Raw genomic sequence first — 15,395 nt, 5'->3', positions numbered from 1 at the left:
GTAGCCTTTTGTGTAGAGTGATTAGACTCCTTCAGGGTGTCAATTATTGTGGCAATTACGGCCGTGTGGTCGGACTCATTAGATGGCATTAATGGGCTCTGTTAAGTGCCTACGCTTCTACGTTCCAACGGCCTTCTCGTTGCTATTAGCGCAAAGACGTATTGATGCTGAAGGGGATGTGGGAAGCTTGGATGGATATGAAATGGACGTGAAAGGAAAGGCTACAGCCATGAATCGAGCGCTCATCTCGTCGGTACATGCTCCGATGGCTGCCCGTTACGAGACGATGAGCCCTGAGGAATATGAGCCAAAGTCTCCCGCCTCAACTGCCCATCCTGCGAGCCCACGGCCACGAGGACGTCGCCCTCAGGCTTCGAAAGGTACCGAATTGGCCCCTCGACCCATCTGTCGGCCAGACCGCCGATGATCTCCTTGGTCTCGGCGTCCGGGACAGGCCGCATGGGGAACGTCCAGTCCAGCGTTCCGCCAAAGCGTCTCGGCAGGTCTTCGGGCGCGATGAACTCGGTCAGCTTCTCCGTAGCTTCGGAGGCGGACAGGACGAAGATCTTCTTGGTGGTCGCGGGATCGAAGCGGCTGGTGACGAGACTCCAGACGGTGGGGAAGAAGGACGGCGCACCGACGACGAAGATGCGCTCCACGGTCTCCGGATAGTGCGCCGTGGCCATGCCGCTCGCGGTCTGAAGGATCGATCGCAGATTCCAGAACTTCCGCAGCCCAACATTGGAGAGATCGATGATGTTTACGGATTTATTGATGATGGTTCCGTCATTCCGCACCCTGTTGCACAGACGCTGCGTAAAATTCGTTATGTATTCTGCCGGGAGGAAGATACTCGATAGTCCGGGATCTTCTTTCGAGATTTGAGCGAGGTCTTCGGGACGGATCTCGGACAACACATAGACCATCAGAGGGATGCCCATTCTGTCTCGACGGCCCGTCCATTGGGGTTGCTTGGTGAGATTTGTGAGTACGGAGTCTGGTTGGTTGAAATTGAGAAGTGAACCCACTTACTACTCTGTTCATACGTGCAAATCTCTGTATCTCCACGTTGTCGTATGTTTGAACGAGGGCGACTTTTCTGCGCCAGGCTGCTGAGGCGCTGTATTGCTTGTAAGCAGCCTGTGGGTCGTACGAGCGCGCAACGAGAAACCGCCTATATCACGATAAGTAAGGTGTCTTGGACACGGGTTGAAGTCTGAACAACATACAATAGGTCTTTATCGTCATTGTGCCCTTCGGCAGGATAGCCTTCGATCTCACTTGCCGGCCAATAGAGTTTGTTATTCTCACACAATGCTTTGAGCTCTGCAAAAGCCTTGGCTTGGTGTTCGTTGGCAACAGAAGGTTGAGAGACCAAGGCAGGTTTCTTTGAATCAGCCGGACTTGCTGAGGATTCGGCTGCCATGCTTGCACGTGCGCTCTGTCTCGATATTCTGAATAGGGGTGATCAGTAGGGGTTGTGCAATGGAAAAGGCAAGGTTCCAGCAAGCCACCCTATGTGTGTAGATTAGGGTAAGCAGAGGCACAAGACATCTGAGCGGTGCAGACAGCGGTATTTGATAACGTTTCCTAGGATTCTTAATGTTTCATTTCTGTTCTCACAAGGAATGCTTTCGCGTCGGCTCCGCGGACACAGGGTTACGGTTGGCCAAGCAACGCTATGGCAATAGCACTAAGGTCTTGTCCTAATTCAGTATCAAAAGAGATTATAGAACTTCTATGATTATACACTACAATAACAACTAGATAAAGTACTCGAGGAATTGTGTTAATTCAATCGACTAAAGGGAATTGTAATTAATACTCGACTAATACGTAAAACATAACTTTACATCGGCAATGCGGGGGCCTGCCCTCGGGAGCTAATCGTATGGGAACACGTTACACTTAGTATGGGCCACCCCAACGCTAAGGCCACCCCAACACCAATTTTTTCAATAATTTAAACCATCCGTCCCCCACCTATCTACCATAACCACAACTATACCTAACTTATATACCGTCATTCAAGAACGTATCCAGAAGGCTTTAGTCATTATTACCCTCGAAATAAAGCTTAAAATTACTTAATTAGCTATTAAATTTAATATATTCTATAATTAACTTCTAAATCGCTATAATAAGATCCCCTCTAAAAATAATTACTCTTATACGCTTATAGATTATAAAGAATAGACTCTTTATTAATATATACAACGACTCGATAGATCGAGAATATCTTATTATTATTCGATACTTAAAAGAGCTATAAACTCTATACTTCGCGAGCGCTTTAGCCCTATTAAGTATATAGGTAATTATTAATTTACGCGATTTTTAAGATATAATCCTCAATATAAAATACGTAAATAAAAGTCTTTTACAGCTTAACGGAAGAATATATATAAACTAGAAGTTATCTAGAACTAGTTTCAACATTTTTAGAGTATCTATTAAGAGTTTAAAGTATAAATAGAGAATATCTATAACTTTAATAAGATTAGATTTCAAATTAGAGTAGATAAGAGTTAATAGGTTATTATAGAAGAAAGAGAATTTTTATTTTATTAAACGAATATAAATAATAGAGAGTATATTATATTAATCGAGTATACTAATAACTTAGATTATATATTTTCTTTAATATTAATTTTAACTAAAAAATAATATCTTAGTAATTAGTTTTAAGAGAGCCTTAATTTCGATACTCTATAGGGTATTAATAATATCGAATACGTAAACGATAATCTATATAAGATCTAAATCAAGTATTTTAATTATTTTATAAAGAGAAGGCGTGTAGGGATATATAGGTTATTACTATTTAATAGCTATAATAGTTATCTCATTAGAGAAATACTTAAATATATAAAGAATAATAATATTATTTTATTCTATTTACTCTTATACTCTTTATATCTATATTAATTATTAAATATAAATATCTTTTAGCTATTTAAATACTAGTATATTAAAATAATTAATATTATAATATATTAAGCCAGCGATAACTATTTAAAACTCGATTTTTTAGCTAATTTTCAAGTAATTTATAATCGAACCTTTATTAAATTAACTATTATATCTAAATAACGAGAAATAGACCTTTTTCTCTATAATCCTACTATTATTTTAAATCATTTAACTAGATTTTAGCGAAGAAACTTTTCGCTAAAAGATAAAACTTTAGAATAAAAAATACTCGATCTTAAAGATTAATTAATACTATATACTTATTATTAAATTATATAATATAAAAAGAAACTATAAAATATATATCTAATCGATTAATTGCTTAATAGATATATTCATGGAGTAGAAGCGAAAATGCTTTTAGATCTTCTCGCTAAGCGAGAATTAAATATTATTTAATAGACTATAATAACTTGAGTAATTTATAAAATAGAGTCTAATACGATAATTTAAAAGAGAGATATTATCTACTCTCATCAGATTCGAAATAAAAATTACTATATGTAAGGAAACGAAGGTTATAAAGGCTTTAAAGGCTTTAGAGTAAGTAAATATCTAAGAGTCTCGGGCATACAATGTACTTAGAAATAAGAAGATTAAGTAATTTAAGGCTACTATAACGAGGGCTAAATAGTTAATTAAGATTAAAAGAGCTAGAGAGATTAAAATAGATAATAATAATTTATAGTATATATATATGTGGGTGGGTAGATAAAATAATTGAAAAAATCCGTATTGGGGCGGCCTTAGCGTTGGGGTGGCCCATACTAAGTGTAACGTGTTCCCATACGATTAGTGGTGGCTCCGGGCGCCCATACCTTATCTGTCATGCGCATGTACCCGCTAGCGAGAGCTCAGGGAGCCCCCAAAGCTGCAGAGTTGCCACCTAATCTGGCCCGAACAGCCCCCTAATCAACTTCAAACCCCTCCCAAATGGCTTCAGACATGCTCCAGACCATGTTATAAGATTACAGACACCGAAAATCGCGTCACAGGGCCCCAACGCACAAGATTTAGGGTCCTGACAAAAGAATGCCCGCGCGTGCCAAGGACCCGGACAAGGCCCCTGCCTTTGTCGCAAATGTACGCCTCGAAGCAATAATCCAGAGCAACTACCTACATACGTACCATCGTAAAGTGTCTCTGCAGCGCACCCATGGAATAATCCGCCCCAAACGACGATTTTTCGGGGTACGACATTAGGGCGTTGATGGCCGGAGAGCTACTTTACCTACACCTCTAGCGGGCACGTTCGAGTGGCCGTGCGCTGAACGAACATCACTTCGGGTTGGTGCGGTCGTTACTGTTTCGATAGACTGAGCGTATCACGTATCCGTCTACCTTGAACAGGTGAATTGTGTCAAGTCTAGATGAGGGTTTGGTGGTGAGATAGTTATGGTTTGTTGGCTTGTTGTTCGGTGGTTGGGAGTCGTGGAGTTTGGGAATTGAGTGTTGATGGATGGAAGAAAAAGGAGGGGGACTTTTCACGCGAGGGAGGAATCCGGAACGGAAGGAAAGGGGCTATGACTGTGACAGGCGGGGCCCATGGAGATTTTGAGAATAACTGATTGCTCCAATCGTGATACCTAGATCAATACTACCCTCCCAGTCATCCATCTATCCATCTCGACACTGTGATAACAGTCGTGTAAACCATCGCCCCTAGCCCCACAACCATCAGCAATGCATCACCAATCTTAGTCCACCTCGACTCCGCCACCCCTTTGAAATGCAGCAGTGCCGGATAAATGTACACGAGCGGCACGCACGCGAAGCTGCCAATGAGCGCCACGAACTTATCCAGATCACTCGCGCCCAGGATGGCAATGAGGCCGCACAGAACCGTGATGGCGGCACGGAAGGCATTCTTCTTCCACTTTGTGGCCGAGGAGCGCTTGCCGGAGGCTCGTTCGCCGAAGAGGGACGTTTCGATAATGCGGGCGGCGGGGAAGAGCTGCACTGGTGTGCCGACGAGGACGGCCATGGAATAGAGAAACTGCACGGCGTTGACGAGCTTGCTGCTTTGGGGGAAATTGGAGATGATTTCGACGCGGGTTTTGTCGCCGAAGGTGGCGTAGCAGAGGGCGCCGATGGAGGTGAAGATGATGGTTATGATTATCATGACGACGTAGAGAAGACGGGAGAATTTTTCCGGTTGCGCCATCGAGGATTGGATGGGCAGGATGAGGCCGATGCCTTCGAAGGTGAAGATGGCGGAGCCGATAGTGAGGGTGAAATCGCGGGGGTTGAACAGCTCGACTGTTGGATGCAGGCCTTTGGAAGCGAGGGTGGCGATGTCGTAGTACCAGATGTAGATCAAGCCGAAGAGAATGAAGACGTCAGCTAGGAGAGCGGCGGGGCCCAATTTCGAGATGTTGCGGATGAGGGCGAGCGGGATTAGTACGACGAGTTGAATCGCTATGAGAGCCTTCCCGCTCAATGGTGCGGTAGGAGAGGACGTGACGGCGTCTAGAAACGAGGCGAGATTTTCGGCGGTGAAGATGATGCCTGCGCAGACGAAACCTATCTGCGATATCGTAATGGATCCGAGTATCAAGGCTCTAAGCTTGGGGCCTCCGATCGCGGCGCCCAATTCGCCGTAGCCGCCGCCGTAGCGCTGTCTGCATAACAGGAGCAGGTGGAAACAGAGACAGGATATCAATGAGACGGTCACTAGGGTGATGGAAGAAAAGAGAATGCCACCGTTCCTGAAAGCTTTGGGGAGAAACATGATGCCCGTACCAATGAACGCCTTGAGTAAAGTGAAGAAGGATTTCAACGTGGTCGCTTCCCCTAGCTTTTCGGCTCGCCGAGAACTCTTGCGCCGGCCCAGTAGCGGTCTGGTCTCGCCGGCCTGAGATTCCGCCTCCTCATCGGCGCTGTCGAGGGCAGATTCATCCTCCGACTCTGCAAGGTCCTCCCCTGCAAAGCTCCCATAAAGGTCGAGGAATGAGACAAAATTCCTGGTGACCGGACTTGTTACGCTGTTGAAGCGTCTCTGCTGCCGCTGCAAGAACTGGCGCCGAAATCCGCCCGGGGCGAGCTGATCGCTAGGTGTGATGTCATTTCTGTATGGGCCAAAAGTGCTGGATCTACGCAGGTTAGGATTCGCGAAAGTGGCAGCTCTTGCAGGCAGTCTGGCTCTAGCGCCAATCTTGAAAATTTCCCGGTGGATGTCACCGCCTTGTAGCGTCAGCGAGTCTTGCGGCTCTTCGGCTGATGATGGGAGGATTGGCGCAGACGCTGATGCGTTATTCGGGGCAGTTGAGACGGCATCGGGTTCAGCGGTATAGCCAGATGGCAGATGTCGGGATACTATATCTGCTTCCGCCTGTCTCCGTTCATTTTGGCTTGATGGGGTATCGGTCATGAGATGCTATGATCCTGTGGCAAAATCGTGGCGATGCGTATCGTTTACGGTGGAGAACAGGTGGCGACAACGTCACGGCAGATTGAAGATCACGGAAAAATGAAATACCACTCTTTGATCAAGGATTTTTCGCTGATGGAAAAAGAGTACAAATGGATTTTGCAAATGAGCAAAAATGATGAAATTCCGCAGGGCTGAAAATGTATAATACAAGTACCATACGGAACTCTACTTATGTAAGATATTGTTAGCGGCTCTCAAAATTACAAAAAGACATAGCATATCTCCACAATCAATGATTAGTTTTCTACTGGCAAAGATATATAATGATTATATGATTTCTAGCGATCTCATCCGGGACATACTTTCTCCAAGCATTAGGGGCCTGAAGTTACTGAAATCGTGAAATTGAGGGGCAAATCACGCTAAGCGAATGAATATGGGTCGTGCCAGTCGTTCGTAAGGTAAGATACTTGCAAGGCTTGTAAGGGCAACGTAAAATATCTGGCCAGACATTGACCGTATTTTCCCACGATTGAGCATATCTCTCGGATGATAGAATTCAAGGCTGATCTAGAGCTAGAATTGATGTGATGATATTATCGTTTGATCTCCTTTCGACCGTCACAGGAAATGTCACGTGGGATCTTCAGAACAACCGTTTCGCACAGCAAAGCCATCCCCTTCTCCCGACAGTTTCCTACTCGAAGACCTCATTCCTTCTATATGAATAAAATGGGTTCGAGACGACTAGTGTAACGCCACGGCCGGTGTCTGCATTTCCACATCCTCGTCCCCTATCCTTCCAAAATTGACAAGAGTTTGGGACGTAGAACTCGCCCACTCAGCGTTCGGAGGAATAGGGAGTCCATACTCCTTTCGTGACCTCCATAAGTCTTCCTGCGAAGAGGCATTCGGTTTACGGCCTCGACCGGAGGAGAGAAAGTGTGTGAATCGGCCTGTCGTCGATGTGGAACCCTCGCGGGTGGCGATAATTTTGTCGCGGAGGAGGCGGTAGAGAGGCAGCAAGGTGGGTAAGCAGGCGGCGGCAATGCCGATGTTGACTTCGGCGCTGTGAGATGTTAGACTGGGAAGGGTACCGGAAATCTGGAAGACCGGAGACGCGTGGTCTGACAAGACGCTGACTCACTCTCGCCAAAGGAAATTGTCGACACTGACCCCTGGGTAACGTCAGAGCGATCTTTGCAAAATTGTCTTTGAAGAAACAAATACAAGTTGGATCAATGTGGTCGTTTTGCCAATTGATGACCGTGCGGACAATGCAACATGCTGCAGTCCTGGACGTGAAATCAGTCAAAGTCGCCAAAATCAGACAGGATGTGTAAAGATAACAGAGTCATTACAATAGTCCAACACCCATAAGGCTGCACAGAAGAATCTTCTGCCGAAAGTGGATCCGAGCGTTGCGTATAATGATGATTGGGAACCCTGCGAGGATGAAATCCGAGATGATCGATATGACTGAGATAGGTCAGCACAGGCGACTTGACGGAACACGTTCGACAAACCTACTAGCTTGAGATATGAGGACTCTTTGGACTTGACCTTGTGTAAAGCATTTAGCGGTCTTTTGCCTTTTAACATCCCAGGCGCCGTCCACTGGAATGCATTGCAAGATCCAGACGAGAGACAGCACAATGTTCGAGAGGACCAAGAACGCCACGAGACCTTGGATGGGCCTTTCGATGCGCTTGTTGGGGGAGATGCGCAATAACAGTAAACAGATCGACACCTTGGTGATCATCAGAGTGAAGAAAGTCTGGATCCATTCTCCATAAATGTACTTCTTGAATTCTTGAACCTGATGGTCGTTGAGATAGTACTGATGCCGTCCAAATCCATAATGGATTTCTGGAAAGTCAAGTCCGACACCAACGATGCTGCCAAGCTTCGTCTAAGTCAGCATGTAAATTTGGAAGGCCAAAGAGAGAGCTCAGTACTAAAGCAAGGACTATGGTCCAGTCATCCCAACGAGCGGACTTGATAAGGAAGAGTCGGGTGTACAATCGAAGTGTCACAAAAATACATGACATGACCAAAAACCCAAGGCACGCCCCAAGAATTTGCCCTGTCCTGTTCTGGTTCCCATCAGGAGGAGGGAGTAGTTGAGTATCCATAGTTGTAGTACTTAAATTCCTGTGAGCATATTCGAGCACGGAAAGAAGCTGATCGTTGGGAGCAATAAAGATGTGATTTATATTCTCACTGATAGCGCCCTGCACAACTCACTGTGAGAAAGGTTGCATCTCATGAGAATCCTTCTCGCTAAGGGCGGCGCAGCCTTTCACCAGACTTTCCTTGGTCCTATGAACATATGATAGCACAATACAGAGTCCGCTCGTTTGTTGTTCTCCTTTGGCATGCCGTCTACTTGGAATACGGATCTCCTTGCACAAGTAGAGCACGAGCTGTAGGAATATACTTCAGAGAGGTTTGCGACGTCACACCGGTGCATACTAAGCTGGAAGGCAAAGAAGTTCAAATTCTGGAGACGCCATTGCACTGTTACTGAAAGGTGGTTTTCTTGAAGGATGGATGGCAATGCGAGCCGAAAGGCGATCATGACTTGAAATGGCAAAGCAGAATATGTCATGTGTGAAGATCTCTGCACGGGTTTGCAGCTCAGCCTGATAGCATAAACTTACCTTGATGATTTGCATTCGGGCAAATGAAGGAACAATGCCCGACTTACTCAGAGAAAGGGTATCTTACAGCCTGGTACTTCTCTAGGAATCTTTGTCCGGACACTTGAAGAAGAAACCTTAGAGGTATGTAGGATCACAGATATTTGCGGAGGGATCAATTCACGGTTCTTCACCCGGAAAACGAAGGAATCGGGATTCGCGCAGAGGAAAGTATCTGGGTAGCTTCGCGCGCGCGAGGTTACCTGCATATGGTGACAGCCAGGCGTGGCAACCTTGATAAATGTCTGTGCGTTGCTTGGATTGCTTGAAAGACTGGCCATCAGCGAAGGGCTGATACGGAATATGCATGCAACGGAGGATTGATGTGGATTATGCATGCAACGGAGAACTCGATAAGCATTGAACAAATGCCTCACACCTTAGAAATCTTCTTCCTGGAGAGAGAGGGCAGGATTCTATTCCTATGATGTTGCCTTGGAAGTATGGCTCACTCCTTCGCGCAACAGAATCCTTCTTGCATATGAAGACCTCTTTTTGATTCCGTTTCGAAGGACGTGATTCGTAGAAAAGTGGTCGTTTACAGGGTGAGATCAGATAAGCCTATCAAACCACAAAGTACCTGCGTAGAATATTCAGCTTATTCTGCTGGCGTTGCTATTTTCCCCCCAACCAGCATGTACGTCGTATGCAGGGTGGTGCTGGCTTTTTTGCGCTTCAAGTTGCATTCCACCCAACTGCTTTGATAAATTGATATCAACATTAATTTCACCCCGTATTTGATGAACAGTGCACAGGGCTACCGGGGCGGCCGGTAACTCGGGAAGTCTAGTGTATTGGCCCATCCTTATCGTATCCCAATCAATTCCTTCCATGCATATGTACTGAAGCTCCTTCAATCCTTCGCTCCCCAATACCCTAACCTACTTACTATAATCCATATCGATAAAAATGAAAGATGCAGAGGAAAAAGCATTGACACCCTCCCTCCTTTGAGCGAAATTGTTATTCGCCACAGCTTGACTGGGGGCTAGTGAGGGAGAGGCACAGCACACACTTATGGCAGGATAGCCGAGATTGCCATGTTGGAAGAGCCTTGAATAGGCGGTGTCCCCCCCGTTTCTTGCTCTTCATTCTTGTTCCTCTCGTCGCAAGAAGAGGTTTTTTGGACTTTTCCCACCCACCCGCGCCTTGTTTTTTAGCGTTTTCTTGTACTTAGACTCCAGGTCTTCTACCTTACGTAGAGGGAGTTTTCCTAGGGCTGAGCTGCATAGTGGACCGCTGTCTGCGTGCGGCTGGGCCTTAGGACCCAGCCAATCATCATTTAGAACTCATTTGTGCGTGTAGTTTTCATGGGACGTTACGCGAGACAGCACTAGTCCATCATAAAGATTCCCGTACTATTACCACCAGGTTGAGGCTCGACTCTCCATCCGTTCCTCAAGTATACCATCATTGTGAATCACTGCTATTTCAGGATCGTTGCTTACCGTATGACGGACACCAGCCTTCTGGGGAAAGCTGAGGCGCGCCGCATGCATTAGTGGTATTACATACGGGGTCTATCGTGCTACTGCTATAATAAGGCTGGGTTTCAGCTGATCTTTTGTCCTGATTCCCACTCCTATAATACTTCGTCTGTGAATATGTCTATAAATATGCATTGGCTGATCAACTTGCGCCGGGGAGTGTGCCTGTGTAAGGATGTACGTAGCAGGCGCGCTCCACAGCGATATTGTGGAAGTCTCTCCCACCAACCGGGGTAAAGGAATGAGGATGTATATCCAGAGAAGAAGGGTTTGTGTGTCGATTACCTCCCTTTTTCGATCAATGCGGGGAATGTAATTCACTTGTCTGTTTTGTCCATCTCGCATTAGCGAATTCACACGTGATATGATGTCATGTACCTACTATCATAGGTACCACCTCATATTCAAGGACTTAAACCAACAGCATTGGAGCGCAACTCCGATTCCATCCTACTTCTCCTCTGACTTATCAGACGGCACAAAATGGCCTCATGTGATGTACAAACCCTATTGCACGACAGCATCATTCACCCCCCAAAGCTCCCAACCCTTCGCTCAAACCAAGGAAGTCATGTCGAAGCAGCGTCCACCGGCTGGATGCAATCCGTCACGACCGACACACCATGGGAACAGATGAACGCACGCTACGAACGCGACGGCTATCTCTGGGTGAAGAACCTCATACCTCGAGAAGACGTTCTCGACATGCGGGAACAGTGAGTCCGAGCCACATTCGAGCTCGCCCCCGCCCCCCAACCTTTCCACCCGCTCACAATTTAAAAACCCCCCCAGCTATTTCCAACAACTCTCCCCCACCGGCATCCTCCTCCCCTCCACCTCCCCCCGCGACGGCATCTTCGACCCGGCCAACGACCCCCTCGCGCACCAAGGCCTCGGCGGCGCCCCGGACCCCGCGACCCTCGCCCTCCTCGACACCGCCCACGCGACCCCCGCCTACCGCCGCTTCCTCACCCACCCCGCCCTCCGCGCCTTCGTCCGGCACCTGATGCGCTGGCGCGCGGAAGTCCTCGTCGACCGCGCCATGCTGCGGCACAACTGCCCCGGCGGCCGCAGCACCGGCGTCCACTACGACAAACTGTTCCTCCGGGCCGGCGACGCCGAGTTCCTCACCGCGTGGGTCCCGATCGGGGACTGTAGGCCTACGGGCGGCGGCTTGATGTACCTCGAAGGCAGCGGTGAGCTCGGCGAGGAGATGGAGGCTGAGTTCGGGCGGGATGCGGAGGGGTTGAGTCCTGGGGAGCGTGTCGATGCGTTCAATAGGCTCATGATGGAGGATGGGTTCTTGTCGCATGACGCCGAGGAGTTTGGACGGGTGAGGGCGGGTGGGAAATTGAGGTGGTTGGTCGGTGATTATGAGGCTGGCGATGTGGTTTTCCACAAGCCGTATATGATCCACGCTGCGACCAAGAACGAGGACGAGCTGGGCAGGATCAGGCTGGCGAGCGACTTGAGGTTCTATGAGGAGGGCGCGGCGTTGGATCAGAGGTGGATGAAGGTGTGGCGGCACGATGATGGTCTTTAGGAAAGTCGGTTGTAGAAACTTGAGCTCATGATGATTCCGGTACCGTGCAACTCGTGTAATCAGCAGCCTACGATCGTGGTGCGCAACGGTAACAAGCCCCTTTTTCTTTCGATATCATGCAAAAGACTCCAACCGCTTGCATTTGTACGTGCTGTATCGATACGGGCACGCTTGCTTACCAGCCGACCTCCCCCCCCCAACCCAACTTTCACCTTTTTTCTGATCCGAGATAGCGCGAAAGCAGAAGGTGGCGCTCGCATCGGCCTCGTGTGCTTGCTCTCGACCTTCTTTGGCTTCCAGGGCTATAGCGTAGTCTCGCTGACCCTCTCGAGGAGATATGTTGAAAGAAAGGGCCCAACGCGGATCGAGCTGGTGGGAGTCGAAGTTGAAAGATAGGAGTCGTGCAGGTGATCTTGGGTGTGCGGTCCGTTGCAAAGCGCGGGGTTGACTGACTGGGATGTGCGTCAGATTGGAGTCGGAGCTGGATGTCCTCTTCGAGTGCGGGAGTAATACTTTCTGGAGGGGGCCAACACCGCACGGACAAGAGTGGGATGACGCGATGTGGACGATGAATTCTCACGCTGGACGGCCACTTGCGTATGACTGTGATACCTGTTGTGGCCTTTTTAGAGATCTGGGCCTCGTTTTGCGGTTTTGTTCCGCGTGGGGTGATACCCATTGCCACATGTGATCTACCAAGCTCTGTGTCCGTGTGTGCATGTGTAGAGTTTGGTTTGCAGGTAGATACGATTGAGGGAAGAAAGAAACAAACCAAGAAAAGAGGGAAGGAAGGGTATTTCGTTTCTTACACTTTTTGAGACGTAGGAAATAGTATTTGGGATGGGGGTTGCGGCCTGGTGGTTGGGCTTGTGAGATAGTAGGTATTGAGATTTTCTTTCCCAGGGATCGAGGGGATGTTTTGGTGGACCCCGGGTTTATTGTGAGAGATTGGGGGGAGGGGGGGGGGGGTTCGCTTGAGAAATGCAAGATGGAGATGTTGAGTTGTCCCATAGGTATTGGAATGTGGTGTGAAAGTTGTTGTTATCAAGAAGAAGAACGGCTGTGAAGCCTACTGAATAGTAGTTGGCGAGCATATTTCGACAATGCGTTTAGGCGACTTTCAGGGATATATCCCAGGGTAGGGGTGAGGCGATCGATCTGATTTTCGCTCAGACTCTTGCAGATCAAGAAAGGGAAAGAGAAAGAGCTGCGGAATGGCACGTTGTGGACACGAAACGCAGGAACCCTTTGGACCTTTCCTGTTCCCTTGTTACCCCCAACTTTAGCGATTTCATGCTGGACCAATTTCCATGGAGAGGTGATCGCCCAGCCCTATCATTGCTCGCATTAGCTGTGTCTTACGCGATGCCTCATTCTTAGACATAAGACTTACCCAAACCATCTCTCATCCCTACCTGTTCATTCCTCACACACACGCCGGTCAGCGCCACCGCCACGGTCCAGAATTGATATCTCGAAAACGTATCCGTCGGTCCTGCAGTGCGAATGCTCAACTTGCATCTTTGATCCACTAAATGCATCATTCGTTCAACCTGGGTCTCAGATGCATCATTTTTGGGGAACAGGACCTGGTATACAAACTCACATGAATGATAAGTCAGAGGCAACTTCATAACAGCCAGTGGGTCATTTTCCGGTCCCCAGGTCGTAAAGTCCATGCTTGCGGGCATGGTGTTGACGATGTTCTGGCACGATGACAGTAGCGAAGGGGATACCGTGCCAGAACATTGCACTTGTTTGGGCTCATACTTTAGAACGGCGACGCTTAGGTCGTTGTCGCCACCTGAGAAAGTTATTTCAGTCACGGGATACAGCACTAGTTTTACTGCTCTGACTGCAGACTGAACTGCTTACCTATATCGCGCACTTTCCCGCCCTGGGATGGCCTTGCAGTCACACATTGGTCGATGATGTAGCTGGCTGCGGATGCGACTTCTTGCAGACTCGCACGAGCGGAGGGTTCACCGAGTATGATGTTCGGTTCGATGATGCAGCGTCCGTCCGCTGTCAGTGAACAGAGCATCAGTCCAGGAGAGCATTTTCTCGCACGCAGCTTCTAGGATAGGGAAAACGGACAGCTGATGTATCTTTTGGGCAACTTTACGTCGAATGAACCTTTATACCGCGCACCGTAGGTCTGCTCGGTGGTAGAGGAGGCATCTATTTGGTTCAAAGCTTCGGTGCAACTTGTGCTGTCCAAGCTGTAGCCGAATCTTATCCCGTTGCATTCGTGAATGTAATTGGAGTTGGTTACATTGGCTACAGCAGAGCCTGGTAGGATCAGTGATGAGCTGTTCAATGTAAGGGCGGAGACAAGGATTATGTTTGAAAGTGCAAGCACGAAAGCGGTGAACGAGATCATGATGGTGGCTTCGATAATCAGTACCGAGTGGGCTTTCGGGAGACGAAAAAGAGGAATTTTTCTTTAACGTACCTAGTCGATCTTGCTTGATCCTGGTGAGGAACGCATGCGCATATCGAAAGAGCGATTGGCGACGAAAGTGTCTCCGCTTTGGCCTGTGGCGAAGTTGTTCTTTACGCGCTGAAATCCCAGCTGGCTCGCTCTGCGCATTATTGAATAAACCCAACCTTGGTGTGCAAAGTTACAAAAGTAAGGCTCAACGGTTGAAACAGCGACGTATGTAGCGAGATATGAGATTGCTCAGATCTCTCGCCTTATTGGTGACTGGAACCTTCCATTTCTAAGTACCGCATACATTCAGCCTTTCTTAATGACAAATGTCTTTCTCCTATCTCCATGGTCAATGGATCTGGTAGCTTTGACGCATGACGTCCTTCAACGCAAGAGAAAGTCTTATACCTCGACTCCGTTATTGATTGACTGACCTTCCATCAAGCCATGCACGTATGACTCACCTACCAAACGAAACCCAGATCCTTCGCCCCCCAGTATGAAAGGGACACGACCACCACTGAATTTACAGGAGCCACATCTGACCACAGCATTTGACGAAACTACCAACTCTCGCACGATCCAGATCCTGCAGAAATAAGCTCGTTCGAACAGTCTCGCAAGGGCTTCCCATTCATGAGAGGGGAAGTGAGGCAGATTCATGGCGTTCATGGTCTGTTTGCTCCAAAATCCAAATGGCATCCGGACTGGCATGTAAGCCTACACCTGCTGAGACGTGCTCCTTGATGATCCCGCCGATAAATTAGATTACGGTGGCAGTGTACTCGTCCTCTTTCCCAAGCCACCATATGACAAGAGCCGCGCGATTGTAGGTGTGTCTCATGAGGCCCACTTGATGGTTCCGTTCTTGCAGGTCGGCTTG

The 15,395-nt window shown here is 47.9% G+C and overlaps 5 protein-coding genes across 5 annotated transcripts; 1 reads left to right on the top strand and 4 right to left on the bottom strand.

Annotated features, from left to right (window-relative positions):
• Positions 1-242: 242 nt before the first annotated feature.
• HO133_004934 (uncharacterized protein) lies at positions 243-1,426 on the bottom strand (the record flags this gene model as incomplete). The annotated part of the gene is made up of 3 exons (XM_037295846.1): positions 243-971; positions 1,033-1,174; positions 1,230-1,426. 3 exons carry the CDS (start codon positions 1,424-1,426, stop codon positions 243-245), a joined length of 1,068 nt encoding a protein of 355 aa, XP_037148544.1.
• Positions 1,427-4,582: 3,156 nt separating this feature from the next.
• On the bottom strand, positions 4,583-6,343 carry HO133_004933 (uncharacterized protein; the record flags this gene model as incomplete). The annotated part of the gene is made up of 1 exon (XM_037295845.1): positions 4,583-6,343. One exon carries the CDS (start codon positions 6,341-6,343, stop codon positions 4,583-4,585), a length of 1,761 nt encoding a protein of 586 aa, XP_037148543.1.
• Positions 6,344-7,703: 1,360 nt separating this feature from the next.
• Positions 7,704-8,481, bottom strand: HO133_004932 (uncharacterized protein; the record flags this gene model as incomplete). Its single annotated transcript, XM_037295844.1, has 3 exons — positions 7,704-7,825; positions 7,877-8,252; positions 8,305-8,481. The coding sequence occupies 3 exons, from the start codon at positions 8,479-8,481 to the stop codon at positions 7,704-7,706; spliced, it is 675 nt and encodes a 224-aa protein (XP_037148542.1).
• Positions 8,482-11,018: 2,537 nt separating this feature from the next.
• HO133_004931 (uncharacterized protein) lies at positions 11,019-12,078 on the top strand (the record flags this gene model as incomplete). The annotated part of the gene is made up of 2 exons (XM_037295843.1): positions 11,019-11,251; positions 11,328-12,078. The coding sequence occupies 2 exons, from the start codon at positions 11,019-11,021 to the stop codon at positions 12,076-12,078; spliced, it is 984 nt and encodes a 327-aa protein (XP_037148541.1).
• A 1,291-nt stretch (positions 12,079-13,369) lies between these two features.
• HO133_004930 (uncharacterized protein) lies at positions 13,370-14,461 on the bottom strand (the record flags this gene model as incomplete). The annotated part of the gene is made up of 5 exons (XM_037295842.1): positions 13,370-13,410; positions 13,472-13,609; positions 13,685-13,882; positions 13,954-14,103; positions 14,176-14,461. The coding sequence occupies 5 exons, from the start codon at positions 14,459-14,461 to the stop codon at positions 13,370-13,372; spliced, it is 813 nt and encodes a 270-aa protein (XP_037148540.1).
• Positions 14,462-15,395: the final 934 nt, after the last annotated feature.

Source organism: Letharia lupina (assembly GCF_014066315.1).
Source record: "Letharia lupina isolate WasteWater1 chromosome Unknown contig_20, whole genome shotgun sequence".
In the NCBI taxonomy this organism is placed as follows: Eukaryota; Fungi; Ascomycota; class Lecanoromycetes; order Lecanorales; family Parmeliaceae; genus Letharia; species Letharia lupina.
The sequence above is the reverse complement of the archived record's forward strand: the minus strand, read 5'-3'. Positions and strand labels throughout refer to the sequence as shown.